Below are 19,857 nucleotides of genomic sequence, written 5' to 3' on the forward strand. Positions count from 1 at the left end.
TTTAGCCAACCACCTGTCTACCTGTCATTTTAGCCAGCCACCTGTCACTGTCATTTTAGCTAACCACCTGTCTACCTGTCATTTTAGCCAGCCACCTGTTACTGTCATTTTAGCTAACCACCTGTCTACCTGTCATTTTAGCCAACCACCTGTCTACTTGTCATTTTAGCCAACCACCTGTCTACTTGTCATTTTAGCCAACCACCTGTCTACCTGTCATTTTAGCCAACCACCTGTCAATGTCATTTTAGCTAACCACCTGTCTACCTGTCATTTTAGCCAACCACCTGTCAATGTCATTTTAGCTAACCACCTGTCTACCTGTCATTTTAGCCAACCACCTATCTACTTGTCATTTTAGCCAACCACCTGTCTACTTGTCATTTTAGCCAACCACCTGTCTACCTGTCATTTTAGCCAACCACCAGTCTACCTGTCACTGTCATTTTAGCTAACCACCTGTCTACCTGTCATTTTAGCCAACCACCAGTCTACCTGTCACTGTCATTTTAGCTAACCACCTGTCTACTTGTCATTTTAGCCAACCACCTGTCACTGTCATTTTAGCTAACCACCTGTCTACCTGTCATTTTAGACAACCACCTGTCTACCTGTCATTTTAGCCATCCCCCTGTCTACCTGTCATTTTAGCCAACCACCTGTCTACTTGTCATTTTAGCCATCCCCCTGTCTACCTGTCATTTTAGCCAACCACCTGTCTACTTGTCATTTGTGCCATCCCCTTATATACCTGTCATTTTAGCCAACCACCTGTCTACCTGTCATTTTAGCCAACCACCTGTCTACTTGTCATTTTAGCCAACCACCTGTCTACTTGTCATTTTAGCCAACCACCTGTCTACCTGTCATTTTAGCCAACCACCTGTCTACCTGTCATTTTAGCCAACCACCTGTCTACTTGTCATTTTAGCCAACCACCTGTCTACCTGTCATTTTAGCCAACCACCAGTCTACCTGTCACTGTCATTTTAGCTAACCACCTGTCTACCTGTCATTTTAGCCAACCACCTGTCTACCTGTCATTTTAGCCAACCACCTGTCTACCTGTCATTTTAGCCAACCACCTGTCTACCTGTCATTTTAGCCAACCACCTGTCTACTTGTCATTTTAGCCAACCACCTGTCTACCTGTCATTTTAGCCAACCACCAGTCTACCTGTCACTGTCATTTTAGCTAACCACCTGTCTACCTGTCATTTTAGCCAACCACCTGTCTACCTGTCATTTTAGCCAACCACCTGTCTACTTGTCATTTTAGCCAATCACCTGTCACTGTCATTTTAGCTAACCACCTATCTACCTGTCATTTTAGCCAACCACCTGTCTACTTGTCATTTTAGGCAACCACCTGTCTACTTGTCATTTTAGCCAACCACCTGTCACTGTCATTTTAGCTAACCACCTGTCTACCTGTCATTTTAGCTAACCACCTGTCTACCTGTCATTTTAGCCAACCACCTGTCTACTTGTCATTTTAGCCAACCACCTGTCTACTTGTCATTTTAGCCAACCACCTGTCACTGTCATTTTAGCTAACCACCTGTCTACCTGTCATTTTAGCTAACCACCTGTCTACCTGTCATTTTAGCCAACCACCTGTCTACCTGTCATTTTAGCCAACCACCAGTCTACCTGTCACTGTCATTTTAGCTACTCACCTGTCTACTTGTCATTTTAGCCAACCACCTGTCTACTTGTCATTTTAGCCAACCACCTGTCCACTTGTCTTTTTAACCAACCACCTGTCTACCTGTCATTTTAGCCAACCACCTGTCTACTTGTCATTTTAGCCAACCACCTGTCTACCTGTCATTTTAGCCAACCACCTGTCTACTTGGCATTTTAGCCAACCACCTGTCCACTTGTCTTTTTAACCAACCACCTGTCTACCTGTCATTTTAGCCAACCACCTGTCTACTTGTCATTTTATCCAACCACCTGTCTACCTGTCATTTTAGCCAACCACCTGTCTACCTGTCATTTTAGCCAACCACCTGTCTACTTGTCATTTTAGCCAACCACCTGTCTACCTGTCATTTTAGCCAGCCACCTGTCACTGTCATTTTAGCTAACCACCTGTCTACCTGTCATTTTAGCCAGCCACCTGTTACTGTCATTTTAGCTAACCACCTGTCTACCTGTCATTTTAGCCAACCACCTGTCTACTTGTCATTTTAGCCAACCACCTGTCTACTTGTCATTTTAGCCAACCACCTGTCTACCTGTCATTTTAGCCAACCACCTGTCAATGTCATTTTAGCTAACCACCTGTCTACCTGTCATTTTAGCCAACCACCTGTCAATGTCATTTTAGCTAACCACCTGTCTACCTGTCATTTTAGCCAACCACCTATCTACTTGTCATTTTAGCCAACCACCTGTCTACTTGTCATTTTAGCCAACCACCTGTCTACCTGTCATTTTAGCCAACCACCAGTCTACCTGTCACTGTCATTTTAGCTAACCACCTGTCTACCTGTCATTTTAGCCAACCACCAGTCTACCTGTCACTGTCATTTTAGCTAACCACCTGTCTACTTGTCATTTTAGCCAACCACCTGTCACTGTCATTTTAGCTAACCACCTGTCTACCTGTCATTTTAGCCAACCACCTGTCACTGTCATTTTAGCTACTCACCTGTCTACCTGTCATTTTAGCCAACCACCTGTCTACTTGTCATTTTAGCCAACCACCTGTCCACTTGTCTTTTTAACCAACCACCTGTCTACCTGTCATTTTAGCCAACCACCTGTCTATTTGTCATTTAGGCGAAATGAGTACTGTAGTTCAAGTGATGTTAGCATATTTCTAATTTAGTTTTAACTCGTACAATAATTATTCACTCACTGTTTACTATAGCTAGAATGCTGTACGTGTTTTAACTTTCAGGTTAGTTCTTCTGCCGATTTCTCACAACCAACAACATGATTTTTTATTTGGGATTTCGAGTAACTTAACATGAATCGTTATGGCATTCATAACACAACACCTCGCCATGTTTCAACTTTTAAGTTGTCAGTTAACAAGGTCTTTCATAGTAGCATTTCTATGGGATTGACGTACTAGAATGAATGGGTTCAATTATTAGTGTTCACTGATGACATCATTTGACTGGCCCTCTAGAGGCGAAATGATGCCAGGTAAAGCGGACGTTTGTCTTCTGCTTCACAGCCCGTTTTATACCCGATATTTAAGGCATTTCGCAGCACATACAAGTTGTTTTTATCGACAGAATTCATTCATAGATCTTAAATTTCATGTACAGAGTGCCAAAAGCCACACCTCTGCCCCCCCTTTATATTCCCACCATAGGTGTGAAAAAGTTGCTTTGGGTTGGGCAGTAAACAAATAATCACTGATAGCATAGTTCAGAGACAATCGGTAGACAAATATACCAAAATCAAAGAAAGCTTAGAAAAAACTCCCATGTGCTGAGAGTATTGTAACACATTAAATATAATTCGAATTTATTTAGCTGAAAACTAATTATGCAAATCAGAAAATTAATATGAACAGATTTTAGTGTAAAACTAATGAGGTCTGCGCAATGTAACAGAAAATCTATGTACCAAGTTTAATTGAAATGTGATTAGAACCAAAAAATTATGAATTATTACGCTAATTAGGGAATTAATTTGAACAGATTTTTACCCCAAACTAATTAGGTTTGTACATTGTCCTAGAGCATCTTTGTACTAAGTTTCATTGAAATGGAATAATTAGTACTTTAGATATCAGTGTGAAAGCTTAAAATTGGTTAATTATGCAAATTAGGTAATTAATATGTACAGATTTTAACCCACAATTATCCAGGTCTGTCTATTGTCCTACAGCATCCATGTACAAACATTCATTGATATGTGATGATTAGTACCTGAGATATCAGTGTGAAAGTTGGAAATTGGTTAATTATGCAAATTAGGTGATTAATATGCACAAATATTTACCTAAAACTAATTGGGTCTCTGCATAATTCTAGATTCATTGAAATGTGATGATTAGTACTTTAGATATCAGTAGAAAAGCTGAAAATTAATTATGCAAATTAGGTAATTAATATGCACAATTTTTTACCCTAAAACTAATCAGGTCTCTGCATAGTCCTAAAGGATCTATGTACCAAGTTTCATTGAAATGCGATGATTAGTACTTGAGATACCGGTGGAAAAGCTGAAAATTAACTAATTATGCAAATTAGGTGATTAATATGTACAAATATTTATCTAAACAATCAATCTCTGCATAGTCCTTGAGTATGTAAGTACCAAGTTTCAATGAAATGTAATGCTCACTACTTATATCAAAAGCTGAAAATTAATTAATTATGCAAATTAGGTAATTATATGTACTGATATTACCATAAAAACTATCAGGTCTGTGCAGTGTCATATGACATCTATGTACCAAGTTTCATTGAAATGTGATGATTAGTACTTGAGATATCAGTGGAAAAACGAAAAATTGACTAATCATTATGCAAATTAGGTAATTAGTATCCACAGATTATTACCAAAAACTAATCAAAACCTAGCATTAGTTCAGAGCATCTATGTACCAAGTTTCATCAAAATCCAATGAGTGGTTGTTTAGAGATCAGTGGAACAGTCATGGAACCACTAAAAAATAGCTAATTATCATGTAAATTAGGTAATTAATATGCACGGATTTTTACCAAAAACTAGTCAAATCTGCACATATGTTCTGAGCATCTATTTATCAAGTTTCATCAAAATTCAATGAGTGGTTCTTTAGATATCAGTTGAACAGTCATAGAACAGCTAAAAATGAGATAATTATCATGCAAATTAGGTAATTAACGAGCATGGATTTTTACCAAAACCTCATCAAATCTGCGCATTGGCCCAGAGCATCTATGCACCAAGTTTCATCAAAAACCGATGTATGGTTCTTGAGATAGAAGTGGAACAGTCAGACACACATACACACACAGATACACTAACTGCAAAGACTCCCATTATGTGCTTCGCACATGGGAGTCAATTAGCATATCAATACAGTAACTTACAAGGGGGCGCTATTTTAGGTGTTAACGTTTTTGGACAGAGTAGGATACCGTCATCGAATACATAATGATGTGCGACATTTAAATTGTGTTGATAAACATTGATTTTCCCACAATCAATGGAAATATCAGGTTTTGACCTGGACACTAATTGCACTAATTACCGCCAGTGACTCCTTAGATACCTTCCATTCACCTAACGCATTATCTAATCAAAGCTTGGTAACGTCTCAGTACTAGTTCATCTATGTAACAGTCAAAGTCACCTTCTTTGTTTATATAAGACCCATATTTTGCACATGTGTGGCACAATGATCACCACCCTTTAATATGGCTTTATGTGTTGGGTCATTAATAATGTTTACATATATATTTTATATATTATATGACTATATTTTTATACTGTACTCGCGTTAGCGCCCAGGGGCCTCAACTCAGAAAATCATGATTTTTCAGGGAGGGGCGCTTACCCGAGCACCCCCCTCGAAAAAGAGTGTTAATGAAATCATGTGACAGATTGAGGGGGGTAATTACATGTTTGACGGAAAATCAAATACGTAATTAGTTGTGTCGTCATTGATTTTTACAATGAAGAAACAGAAATGAACAGAAACAGAAGAAATATGCACATTTTATTACAATATTAATTACGTACCACCAGAATTTACAAAATTAAAAACATTAGAGTCTGTTGGAACACAGTCAAAGTCAAAATTCTCATCATTATCTCCACTGACGAATGTGTTGGAACGTACGCAAACTCTCGATGAAAATCACTTTCCGCCATGATGCATTTGCAGATTTGACCTGCAGCAGCGTCCTTTGACCTAATGGGTCAAGTTGGTTATTAACCAATCAGAATGCTGTGTTGTACCGACGCAATTCTTCAGAAATTCCCGAAGACTTTCCGATAACGCAATGAGGAAGCGAATTGTCAATGCAAGATTTGTTGGAATTGATTTCAGCGAATAAACGACATGGTTTTACCAAAAAACTGGTAACCAGCCAATTTTGAGAGGTAAGCTGAATATGGCATGAAATATTTACTTCATTTTACTTGCATTAACAGGTCATTGTCAAAGCATAGTTTACGCACTGTTATCGTGGTCTACGCATTTACAACATATTCACAGCGGTCGATATCGACACTGTATCATATAAAAACGATTACCAAGATTCGTTGAGCAAGACCAAGTTTTAAATTAGTTGCATTTTGAAGGGATGGGCACTATGCTGAATGTGACCCCGAATATGAAAATTGTGCAAAAGTGGGGGGTGGGTGCTTGCCTGGGCATGGGCGCTAATGCGGTCGAGTACGGTATATTGTTACTAAATATTTCTGAATATTTTGAGTATACACTAAAAATAGCTTGATTTAGTATGAAGCATGAAACCTACCTGTGAATCCCCTTGGAACCACTCGCACCATAGGCATGACCTGGCTTGATAAGGACACATGTGTAAAACCCATTTCTCTGGCTATTTCTCCAACTTCTTTCTCATGAACATCAAACCTACAATTTACAAATACATCATATTGTATAGTAATTGAAATTTTAAAAACTATAAGCCAAGAAAGTTCAGAATAAAATGATATAAAATGAACATGTGAATTAACTATAGAACTTATTGTTTCACAGGCAAATATATTTGAATAGATTTTGTGAAACAGTGGCAGTCATCTGTGGATAATGGTATGGAATGGCATGGAATGAGAAATCTTAAGATATGATTTACTAGAGTCAACCCTGTAATAACAATCAACAAATCTGAGCTGATTAGATGATTTGACAATGTTCTAGGCAATTATAGTAAATATGAATATTTTGAGTTATGGCAGATATTAGCTAATATTGGTTTTAAAATTTAAAGTCATATTTGCATTAATTTCACTTATATCCACTTGGTGATTTCTCATGAATTGTGTATGCACCACGAACTAAAATTTCATTTTATATTATATACATAATAGGGAGAAACATTTTTTAGGCTGTAGATAGAACTGACATGATATAATGACAACACAATTATAGATCTATGTTACATACTTACGTGTATGAATGTAAAAGAACAACAGCAAGACTTTGAATTCCTTTGTCCAAGATTTTCTGTAAATCTTTCCTTAATTTAACTTTGTTCACTCCTTTCCATATCTCTAACTATAAACACAATCAATACAAAACGCATCTTTGTAAACTGCAGAATAAATTGATTTATATTGATGCAGTGTATCATACACCACTCAATGTTACTAAGTCCATGTAAATGTGTTCTGACTGTTTTAATAATATTATCACACATGTTTTGTGTAACATGGTATTCTGCAAAGTCCAAGTACCGGTACTTTGTATCATTTAAATCCTCATTGGTCTTATAAACAAGACATGAAATGTCACAGTCCCCGTTATTTGATTATAAAGTTGTACAAGGAACATCTGCAAACAGGTGAATAAATATGTACTCTTTGTGGTTACAACTCATCATAAAGTGATTTCCGATGATCTAGTTTTGTACTGACAACTAAAAACTTCCACTGACCCATGTTCAGAATCTCAGAGTACACAAGTGCAACAAAACTATTTGTCATACATGTATACTTGCTCAAGAAACTGCATTCATAAATCTGAGTGAACCTTGATGTACATGACTTCTTTGTTAATCAGGTCTTAGTATATTACCAGGACCTGGGTTTGTTTCAACATCACCACTGGGCATCAGAATCATTCTCATGTTGTCAAATACAATTTGTTATTAACACAGTAAGGTTTATTATTTAAAATGTATTCATTGTACATAGAACAACATCTGTTAATTTAAACAATTGTAAAAGCTATGTTTTCAGAGCAAGTAAAGGTTGGTCTGCTCATAACCTTCAATGGAGAAGTAACAATAATTGTTTGAAGTCTTTTTAGTGCAGTGATATTATTGCATTTCAATTATTATTAATGGGTATAAAATACTGTAAACCATTTAATTTTGACTTCTAGATATATTCTGGATTTTATGAAATTTGTGTACAACATTTCAATAAAGTCCCTGACACTCCATGTTGTAGGAACCCAGAAAAAATTCAGTTCACAGCACCACTGTAAAAAAAAAAAAAGTTTAAAATGAGTATAGTCAAAGATATACACATGTGGGTTCATAAGACATATGTACCAATCAGAGTTGGTTCTAGAGATTAGTATCACAAGATTTTACTCTCCGTGATTCAATATCAGTCCTATGTATCAGTCCTGTATTGATCAGGCGAACTAATTGACAATGTCCCTACAGGTATCGCTATGAAATCACAGTAGTTTTGTATTCTTCTTGCATTTCGACCATGGAAAAAAATTTGTTTTTGAAAGTGGCCGAATTATTAGAAGAAAAACAGAAACTATTTTTTTAGCATGAATTCTAGTAAATGAAATGCAGGATTGAAAAAGAACAAGACAATACGCAGGATTGATAAACCTTCAGCGAGCACTCCTGAAATTTCAGATCATTGGTACCATGTTTTTGGATACATTCAATGACCTAATACATAAAATCACATTTGTTATTGCTCAATCACTTGACCCTGTATGGCACAAGATTGCAAGCTTCTATCATAAAATTGGGTTATTTATTTGATGCAACGAAACATGCATTCACAGCAGACGGAAATTCGTTCGAGATATTACTGGATTTTTGTATTCAGTTTTCCATTTCAACTACCATCATCACTTAGTAAGCTGTGATCGCGCATTGGGATACTGACTGTGCATAAATGCGCAGTGTAGTGTCATCAGAAGACCAATTGCTTGAGAATATTTTGCACCATTACGCCATTTCAAATATTATATTAATTCACAGACAACAAAATAAAGATTTTCAATAACATACAAGTTTTCCCACAGTTGATGATTGTATGGCAATTACAAGGCTTCGCCAGTTTTACTTTGGAAGAAGTTGAAAGCAGGTAACAGGAAGGGGCTACATGACTACATCTTTTTCTTTTTTGAATTTTAATCAAGCATGATTTTTTTAATTTTTTTTTTTTTTTTACAAATGTCTATTTCAGGGCAACAGAAACAAAAACAATAAATGTGTAGGTAGGCATTTTAACAATTGCACAATTAATATTGGATGAAAACGTCATTACCGATATAAATTATAATCATAATTAAAAATAAGATCACATTTAATTTAGTCAGTTTTCATAATGAAATGCATAATAACATGTACTTATAAATTTGAATAAGGTTCAACAGCCTTTTCATTTAGTGGCAGTTTATACACCATAAAACCTCTGGTTTAGGTGTCACACTCAGAGAAGAGTGAAAGGCCTTTGGTTCATAGGCATCGCGAAATGTTGGAATTGAATCTCCCCAAAAAATTCACATACTGTAATAATGCATTATTTTTTTTATAATCTTGTTGATAACGAAAAGTAAAGTATGTTCGAAATGAAGTTTCGAATAAATACAAACACGAATACATTGCTTAGTGGTTAGTACCGGTAGCGAATGATCACGGTAGCACAATCTGGTCATTCTGTGTTTCGCAAGTGAATAACTTACTTGTTTTCGAAGTATTGCAATTGTTGATTATTATTCAGTAATGATTATAATAACGCACAAAAATTTAATTCGTTGAATTTTTATAAATAGGAAGTAATATTCAACTTAGTTTCATCGTAAACGAATGATTTCGGTCGAATGTAAATGCTCGAAACGATACAATATCTGCCATGTTCTCATTTACACATGGCTCATTTAAATATGTTAATGACGGTTCAGTGACCTTGTGGTGAATGCAACACGGTGGTAGATTTACCGATGTTCTGGCAAGATCTTTATGCTTTGATTTTGACGGGGAAAACGGCATGATTTTTTTTTAATCAAAAAATTAGTTGTTTTCAAAATATAAACTGAGCATTCAAAGAATAATTTAACATTGTTCGCAGAAATAACAGCTCATTGTCGAAACGAAGCTTACCCATTCGGGCTATTCACAATAGGTGTCAATGACTACGGTAAAATATAAATTAGACTCTTTTAGGCGCCAGGAGTGAATGAAATATCTAAAATATCTAAAAAAAATGCCAAAAAAACGCCGGGCGATTTCATGGTCCGTTGAAGACTACTCGACCGACCGTCCATACACATGTTTTCACTGCACATCGGCCATGTTGAATCGCACGAGATTGGCAAAATCTTCATTACAACTAACAGTTTAATGCTCACAACATAAAAATACGAATATAATCATAGGCAACCTACTATTATATAAAGAATAAGTTGATCGACACAGGGACATCCCCCCCCCCCCCCCCGAGTTGTGGATATTTCAGAAATCGCGACACAAGCAAAATACCGGATAAAGATTTATACTTGAAACTATGTCCCCATGAATTAATCGTCCGTGTGCAATAATTTTGCAGGGTATACAATTAACAAACTAGTTTCGTAGATTGGAGACAATTGTTTGCTTTTTTGGCTTTTCACAAGAATATAAAGCTGGCAATCATCATAATATTCACGTCCGTACGTACGTCACGGAATGTACACCAATCGTACCCCAAAATACATTCAATTTTGTAGAAACTGGAGAACTTACCTTTGCAAACACGTCTCTTATGCCGCCTTCTTGAAGTTCTTGAAATCAAATAAGGTTACTAGTTCTTCTAGTAACTAGTGAATGAGACCACTGAGCCGAACAGAATACATTGTATAAACAGTACTATAATAAATAGCACGCAATGGAGAAATCACATGCTGTAGCGTTACTCACAGATCTAATCTACTGTAAAATATTTTATTTCAGCTGGAATTATCATTCGCTAAAAAGACTTTTTCTGGTTGTTTTTTGTATTGAATTTATTTTCATTGATTTTTGAGAAGTTTGACTGTAAAATATAGGAAAAAGGGAATATTCGCTGGATTTTATTTTAACTAAAACATTCAGCGAAAATAGCAAAAAAATGTTGCAAGCAAATATAAAGTATTTTACAGTAATTAATTTATTCTGAGCATGCGCAGACGTTCTGTCAATGTTGCCGGGAGAGATAATTTTGGATAAAAATTGTGAAAAAGACCCACTTGGGATTTTCAGATCTGGAAAAAAAATTACGTGCATACTCGAAAGACACTTGTTCATCAACCTGCCAAGTTTCACTGATACCTGCTGTAGAATTTCTGAGAAAATGTTGGAGACGGAAAACGGACAAAACCTGAATTATAAAGTCCCCTTTTCAGGCTGCACCTGAATGGGGACTAAAAAGAATTCTAAATCACAGTTACATAGCATGAATTACCTTCTCTTTAGTTACCCCGGTAACAGTTTGCAAATTTGACTTTTTCTCTAATTGGCATGAAGGTTGTTGAAGTACAACTCTTTCCTCCACTTCAATCACTTTCTCATATAAAACATCAGGAGTAACTATTTCCTGTAATCAACAAAACAAATGAACTTCTCTTTGCTGCAAACAGCTTGAGAGTAACATACACAATGGGATACCCCTTTATCTGAGAAGGGGTGGCACAACAATTTATTATCACTGGGCAAAATCGTTGATATACGATTGTATACGCAGATATACATTTTGTGTATATTCACGGTATACGTTTAGTATACGCAGATATGATTACGTATACAAATCGTGGAATATACGTACATATGCGCTACGTATTTTTATGGTTTCTTTCACACATGCCCGCCTTGGGTGGCACGCAGAGTATACGTACGTATTTTACATACAATTAACGTTGTTTTACGAAGTCTTTATATTTACGCGTATGTGGAGAATACTGTGCGCGTGGAATTGTCCGATTTTATTTGGGATCGCGGCCGCCAGTACTTATAATAAATAAGTACCGGAACTGTCGACTCGCATGGCGTCTTGAGTCGATCTAAAAACGTCTCCTGTTTTGCCGAGTACGTGTAATTGAGAAATGGCTATGTACAGTTACAATTTAGAAACGGTTGTTACTAATTTCTAATTAAAAAAAAAAAACATTTCCTGACTGAAGTGTACCATCGCTTTGATATTAACGTGACGTCTTAATTTGTCTCACTATACACTGGTGAGTTCGAACACAAGACAGGAAATTGCACAATAGAGTATACGTTGATTAATTGCAATATCATTCGCAAGCCTGAATGAATGCGAACAATACAGGTGTGAATATTTTGGCGAGTGTTAAAATACTTTCCATTCGGATCGTGTGCGTGTTTCTCGGGGCCGGCTTGTGGTCTCATACACGTGAATGTTGGCCGATCGGCATTTTGGTAAGAATAGCCACAAAGTCCATACCAAGAAAGTGAAATGAATTATCACTGAGACACATGTAACAAAATTGGTTGAATTTGGCGTCATCGCCATTTCTAGGGATCGTTTGATTACGGAGTTTCATTTCTATTCCGTTTACCATCGTACATAGACTGGCGCAATCGGGGCGATTAATTTGTTTTTGTAGTTTAAATAAAATAAAAAAATTTGCCAAATGGAGGTGTTAGCGCGAAATACATCTACTGTTTACTGCAGCGAGAATTGCAAAGAAATAATTCATATTGTTTAGAAGCCTATTTATACTTGGGTCACGACGATCCTTTTCCGAATCTATCTGTAAACTTGTATTTTGTTATCAGGTTTCATTTATAAATTTAAATAAATGTTTGTCTCTTACTATCATTTGAATTCCTATATACATTTTACTAGAAATTTTCCGTTTTCCATAGTCCATGGTGTACGTGAGGGATACTCCAATGGTGCAGTCTCTCGTTCGGGTATATACCGGTATATTCATTTCATCTTTGTGGTAGAGTGTCCCACAATTCTTTGCGTGAACAGGCGTCCGTAGAACACTGTCCAAAATAATAAGGACGCAATACACTGGTTGGACGTTATCATTATGGGCTGAGTTGGAACCGTCGCCACTAACAAATCAAACACTACGTTTTTAGTACGTACAGAATAGTAAAATAACAAATATCTATATTACTGGTGGAAATAAAATAATAATCGAACATGATGAAACTGTGAAATGTCGAATTTTGCAATCGCACACCCCTACTAACAAAATGCTATACGCTAGCGTGACTGACGTGATGAGCCCTTTTGAAATCAGTTACGTAATTGTTGCATTAATCCAGGAACAAGATGTCCCATTTCCATCGTAGTTGTCGATTGTCTGACGTTCAGCGTTCAAGCTGATCTCAATCCCCATCTCATCTTCACCAAGTCAAAGTTTATTCGGAAGTTTTGATAGATCTCGCCCACAGTCTTCAAGCATCTCGGATCACCAACATTATGCGATCTTTAGTTACAACGGTAAATCGTTTGCGCAAGGAAGTCATGGCTACATCAAAACAGACAGAAAAAGGCGTGCTATTTAAAAACCGACACCAAGTCACGACAAGAGAATGATATCACCCCTTTTCGAAGTTCTGAAAATCAGCGTGTCCGGATTGACCCTGCAGTATTTGTGTAAGTTGTGTTTAACTTTCAGTTGATGTAGCGTGTCTAACTGTGTAATTTCAAACACGCATAAAAAAGTCACTGTTCAATTTTTCACACTTAGTTCATACCATTTCATTGTAGCTATTATAACTTGTATTCAGCGGATCGATTTTGATTACAGCCTGTAAATCGCTATATACGCAATTTTATTTTATGTGTCAGAAAAAAACGTAAGTATGCGAAAGTTGAAAATTGATGTCCAATCTAATTAATTGACCTCTTCACCCAAATTACTAGTAATTCATGTTGGCCTGGTTATACCATATGATGTCCGTTGTTCCATGCTTTTGTCTGATCCTTCATTGTTTTCAAAGAGCTCTACTCAAATTGACAAAGGGCTCAGGCTGTTCAGCAATTAACCGATACAGGCTAGTGTAAAGTGGGCGTTAGACTTGCATACAGTCTCTTGTTTTATTTTTTTATTAAATAAAATATGGTAGTGTATAAATGGCGATAGCGGTAACCCAACTTTCGTGGTAACCCGGCTCTCGCCATTTACACGCTCCCACTACCAACGAAGGAGCTACGACGCGATCCTCGGAACGTTGCCTGAACCAATCACAAACAAGAACAGACAATGAATTTTCGGATTAACACCTCTGTCCCCCCCCCCCACGCTGACCAACGTTTCCCCACACTAACGAAAAAATCTTTTGTCTTCTACTGACTTCCTGTAAGCAAGTGTGGGTGGATGTAGTCATATAGCATTTAACAACAGTTTTATGTGGCATAATATTTGAGGCAAACATTTGAAATCACGGGATATGACCATTGCAATTAATTTTTTTTCACGCTGTCTTATTTATATTTTTTTTATTTTTTCTTGAATGTGTCAACGTTTGTTCCAGCTACAGCTCGCGTGCATTTTTTATTCTTGGTGATTGGCTTGCGTTTTCTTAACAAATTTTTCACCCTTATAATTTTAAATATAAAATACATAAGTTATTACTACAATGATTAGCACGTTTTGATTTCGAGCGGGAGGTAGGTTTGAATCTTATTGCCCACTGTTGAGTCGGTAATATATTGAGTAAAAACTGTCCAAGGCACCAAACATTATAATACAACACCTTCTCCTATTCAAATTTGCTTGACAAATCTCAATTAAACTGTTACATATTCTATTTTAGGTACTGTTACCAGAAAATGACAGAAAAAGACGAAAGTGTTTTTATACAGCTTGGAAAAAACAAATAAAGAACCAAGGAGGAGATGAGTAAGTGTTAATTTATAGTTTTTATAATTTTGAATTCGTTTTATTCAAGCTTGTTAAAATAGCAGTAATAATAAATATAGTGTTAGTTATAAATAACATTTCTATCATTGCAGCTGACGGAATGTCGGGAAAAGAAGTTAAAGAGGAAGAACAAGAGATGTGGGAGATGGTGACGAAAGTTGTGGACATTATGATGTCAGATGAGGAAGACGGCGAAGAAGATCGGAAAGGAATGTTTATTGTGAGGTCTCCGACATTCAGGTCATGGCACTGAATGACTTGATTTTGGATTAAGACAACCGAGTGGCAAGGAGGCAACCGATCCGCATGCTCCCGAAATAAGTAGGACCACCATGTACCTGTCAAACCCCACGTGATTGCCCTAAGTTTTGATGACCAGCGTGATTTTTTTCTGATTCCTACCATAACCCTTTCAATATTTTTAGCTTATAACTTGAATTTTATTTCTTTTGTTTCATTGAATTTATAAATTACTTTGACTTTAAATGCATTAATTGTTGAATTTCGTTATTTCTGTTAAAGAAGTCCACTAAATTTAAACCACTTGAAATGAACTTATTTTTCACCTTCAATTAAATTGGAATTAAAACCCCATATGATTTATTTATGTATGTCGAGGAAGATTTGTGTACTTGTAAGTGTGTGTATTGTTATTACAAATAAATACTAAATCACTTGAATCACAAATGTATGTCTTTTATTCCCAGTCCCACCTTTGCAATTACCCAAAAACAACTCCTCAATATTAATTAACACGAAATTGCATTAGTTGCAATGTGTTATCATTGACCGTAGATCTACTGTAAATGTTATTTCCGATTATGAACTGTTCACGTTGCCCTGATCCTACTTGTGTTGAACATCGAGTGGCCAAATATGTCATTGTGAATCACCTCCCACGTTTAATTTCCTGTGGTATGCGATCTAGTCTGATGCAAGTCACGGGAGAACAGTCACTTGTAACTTACAGATAAAGAAAGGGTTAATGCCTCGTTGCTGGTCCTGTGTTCTTAAAAAAAACGTCTGGTCACTGGGATGGCCATGGGTGTGGCAATAACCCTTTCTTTATCTTTACATGTATATGACTGTAACAGGAGCTCGTGATATTGCTAGGTTGTTGTACTGTGTTTATACATAAATGTGTTGCGGTAGCAAACACGAGTAATACTATCGATACTTTATTTATAAACAAAATACTAGTACCTAGAAAAATTACAAGCACGTGCGGCGCCCAAGAACAAAATTACTACGTGAATGATGAACCGGAAATGAAGCATGACCTAAAATATGTGACCTGTATGCAAATGTTCCTGAAAAATCAGCCAATAGCATGCGCTTTAAATATGCCGAGTATACGCAAAATATACGTAGATCTACGCCGATGTTAATTGTGTGCACTGGTTTATTGCGTGACCGTATACGCCACGTATACATCGATCTGCGTCAGTATTAACTCTGTGCAGTGGTTTATCACGTGTCCGTATATACTACATATACGTAGGAATACGTTAGACAGCATTGTTCTGCATTAGGTGTACGTTAATGTGCGCACTGTATACTTCCGGTCTGCATAAATATACTGCTGTGTATATTTACGTATCAGTATGTTCCGAATGTGTGAATATACGTTGCGTATTCCTCGTACATACGTTGAATGTACGTGTGCGCTGACCAACGTATATCTTCGAATATCTGGAATATATGCGTGCGAATACACTAATGTACCCACCGTATACCAACGATTTTGCCCAGTGTATATCGTAAATTTCTTTTTTTTCACAATTTCACTGGGTATTAAGTTCACAAACCTACTGGTGGCCGGGAAAAAATGAGTTCTATTGATATTTTACATGCTCAATAGATTTTAATGGATTTTCGCAAAAATAGCAAAATTAAGAACCAGTGAAAGATTAACACATTTAATAATCATTGAACAGGGGAAATCTAGAAACCATCAATATTAAGAGATTATTAGAAATGATATTCATTTAATAAGAAATCCAGCAACAAACAAAAATAGAAATTGGCAAAGCATTAAATTTATTTATAAATACTGATATTATAAAAAACTAAATTCAAAATGAAGGAAATGTTTTCCTTCTCACCACCAGTTCCCTCTTTTCATCACCAATTCCCCTTTTCATCACCAGTTCCCTCTTTTCATCACAAATTCACAAAATAAATGTAGTCCTATTTATAGTCTGCACTTTCTTTTGGAAGATTGAAACAAAAATAGTATAATTGTTTGAGTAAAAACAAAAAATAGAAATTTTGTCTGTTGGCTTCAAAATTAGGGTTCATTTTCAGAAATATTAGAGAAGAAAAAAGTGCAGAAAAATTTGAGACTAATTAACTGAAAGCTGAAAATAAAAAAAATGCACATACCAAATCAAATATCTTTGGTCTTGATTGATTTCCAATATAAAGTAAATCAGGAAAACCTTTAGTGATAGCAAGAGCCATTGGTTCTCCTTTTCTTTCCAATAGTGCATTGGTAGCTACTGTGGTGCCCATCCTAATCCAATCAATCAAATTAGCATTGATTGGTTGAGATGCAGGCATGTTCTCGCTCGTCACCTGCAACAAACACAAAATACAAAAGTGAATGTTCCCTCTGACAATATTATGGAGATTTCCCAGAGTCTTTCATTTCATGAAAATAGGTCTATAACCAAATTCATTCAATACTTATTTTGACTTTAGAAACACCTCTGTAATTTACATAAACACATGTAATGCTAAGCAAATACAGTAAGTGGACAGCGAAAGATACTGGACAATTTTCAGAAAATTATTTTTATATAAATTTGTTTTTTTAAATCACATTATTGGGAATTTAATCAGTGTTTATGTACATTATTCAAAACTTTCAAAATTAAGAGAAAAAGATCTTTGATTTGACATTATTTATATTGCATTTCTCTAAAAAGCCCATTTTTTTTTTTAATTTAATTTTATTTGTTTGCATAGTTTTTGTGAAACAGTGGCAGTCATCTGTGGATAATTTTCAGAAATGTAAATTAAACATAATTCAATACAAAATATTGTTTAAATAAAGTCTGTGTTAAATGTTTAAGCTGCCATATTTTGGATTGCTAGACATCAAGTTGTTTTATCCTGCTTACAAATTATTATATAAATAAAATACTATTATTTTGTCTATTCATATACATTGAGGTGAGAGAAAATTATCTTAACAACTTCCGATATAGATATAATATTGATAGTTCTAGCAGACAGCTTGAAAAAATTGTTTTCTCTGATATTCAAAAGAGTTTATCCCTTACAGCAATTCCAGGCACTGATTTGACGCTGAAGTAGTGCTATATGTAGATAACTTACTATAATAGGTTACACACTTTGTTTTCAAATTTACAGAAGTTGTTACAAATAATGCAGACAGCGTGTCTGCAATTTGAAGCGCACCAGAAGAAAGCTCCGCCCATATAAGTGACGGTACATTAGTTTTGAATTACTCCTCCAATAAACGATCGAGGCTCTCAACTTAGTTTTGTACTTCAATTTGCGTCACATGTTATTTCAGTGAGAGGGGTGCATAAAGTGGTGGCGCTGTAAAGAACGTTATTTTACAGAACCAGCTGACCGACTGATCATGACAGAATTATTGATCAAAGTGCATTATTCCTACTATGGAAATATCCGTATCACGCCGATGTATATAACTGAAAGCTGCCTGCAGCAAATGTCCTATGAAGACTTTATCCAGTATATCAATAATGAAATTGAATACATAAGTAGAATGGGTGTTGTTCGATTATTAGTTCTCGACGATGAGAACCAAAAGATTGATGTACCACCAAATAATCGCTTTAAAAAGCTTATTACTGGCAACACACGACCACACATCCGGGGAGGGTTGCCGCCGTACACAAGTAGTTTTTGTTGAATTTCCCGTCCGTAAATGCGCGGTCACAATGTTTTATAATATTCGACATAGTCTATAACGTTGTCAGTTTCCTGGCAGGATACCCTCAGGATACTCTCGGTGGTAACAAACTGTTTGACGATATTATAAGCTGTCTGCTTTGAAACACCATTTAGATCTCCAATGACAGTCCACGAAAATACAAATCGACAACTCTTGTTCTCAATTCAACTGTTTTTTTTGACTTCTTGCTTCTCCATTGTGGTGCTTAAACAACTTGGACAAATGCCGATTTGTAGATAGGCAATCAACACAATGACCGACCAAAAGTGAGTGAAAAACAGACGCGCCTCAAAGTCTAGGTGTACCTGACTTTGTAGCAAAAATAGAAAACATTGTGGGCAATATCTGTCAATCATTCCTCTGATTTGCAGCCGATGTTTATATTTCTAGTTACAACTTATGTAAATTTGAAACCAAGTGTGTAACCTATTTTAGTAAGTTATATCAACATCTAGCACTACTTCAGTGTCAAATCAGTGCCTGGAATTGCTGTAATATTTGACAATGATGCGAAATATATATGAACAAACAGTTATTGTAAACTTCACTGAACACTACTGTAGAATTTAAAGTAGATTTTTAATGTGAGGTACAGTTCGCATAAGATAGAATGTGATTTTATGCTGATATCACCCTTATGCCCAGTTCAAAGGTCAAAAGACTTAGGGGAGAACAATTTGAAATCTAGGGAGAGAGATGGAGGAAACTGGTCAATTGCATATATTTTTTATTACACTACTGTGGCATGGATTTTTTTTCTCTACTATTGAATCTGTAGATTTTTTTCCCTTGATTTCAGTCCACATAAACTTAAAAAAATCCCGCATCCCCCTCCTGATTTTGAATGAATTACCCCCTGAAACTAAGTCACACACACCTCCTCCATGATTCGTCTGATGCCTTCTCTCGGCGCGTCAGAATAATTACTGGGATCTTCAGAAAGAAGCTTCATCACTCTTACTCTTCCGCCTGGACACCGTGCATAGACGTCAGTAAACGTGCCGCCACGGTCGATTGCAAACTGGAACTTGCTAGACGACGAATCAGCCATTTTAGATGAGCAGTGAGAATGGACAAGCAACTTTATTGACAGGGTATGACCTCTAAAGTCACCTGACTTAATGACATGTGCATTATTTTT

At 36.2% G+C, this 19,857-nt stretch overlaps 1 protein-coding gene and 1 long non-coding RNA gene across 3 annotated transcripts in view; one reads left to right on the top strand and one right to left on the bottom strand.

The window, feature by feature from the left end:
- Positions 1-19,814, bottom strand: part of LOC102810185 (5-oxoprolinase-like) — a 175,854-nt gene extending 156,040 nt beyond the window's left edge. For both annotated transcript variants that reach the window (XM_085499973.1, XM_085499972.1), the window contains exons 1-5: positions 19,594-19,814; positions 17,153-17,344; positions 11,326-11,457; positions 7,098-7,204; positions 6,444-6,559 (exon numbers count right to left, since the gene is read on the bottom strand). In XM_085499973.1, the coding sequence (XP_085356099.1) occupies positions 6,444-6,559; positions 7,098-7,204; positions 11,326-11,457; positions 17,153-17,344; positions 19,594-19,767 (721 nt within the window). In that variant the 5' untranslated portion in view covers positions 19,768-19,814. The remainder of the gene's footprint in view (positions 1-6,443; positions 6,560-7,097; positions 7,205-11,325; positions 11,458-17,152; positions 17,345-19,593) is intronic.
- Positions 14,686-14,900, top strand: LOC144353341 (uncharacterized). Its single transcript, XR_013420784.2, has 2 exons — positions 14,686-14,746; positions 14,860-14,900. It is a non-coding gene; the product is annotated as an uncharacterized LOC144353341 (long non-coding RNA).
- Positions 19,815-19,857: the final 43 nt, after the last annotated feature.

Source organism: Saccoglossus kowalevskii, chromosome 6, assembly GCF_978046115.1.
Source record: "Saccoglossus kowalevskii chromosome 6, keSacKowa6.1, whole genome shotgun sequence".
In the NCBI taxonomy this organism is placed as follows: domain Eukaryota; kingdom Metazoa; phylum Hemichordata; class Enteropneusta; family Harrimaniidae; genus Saccoglossus; species Saccoglossus kowalevskii.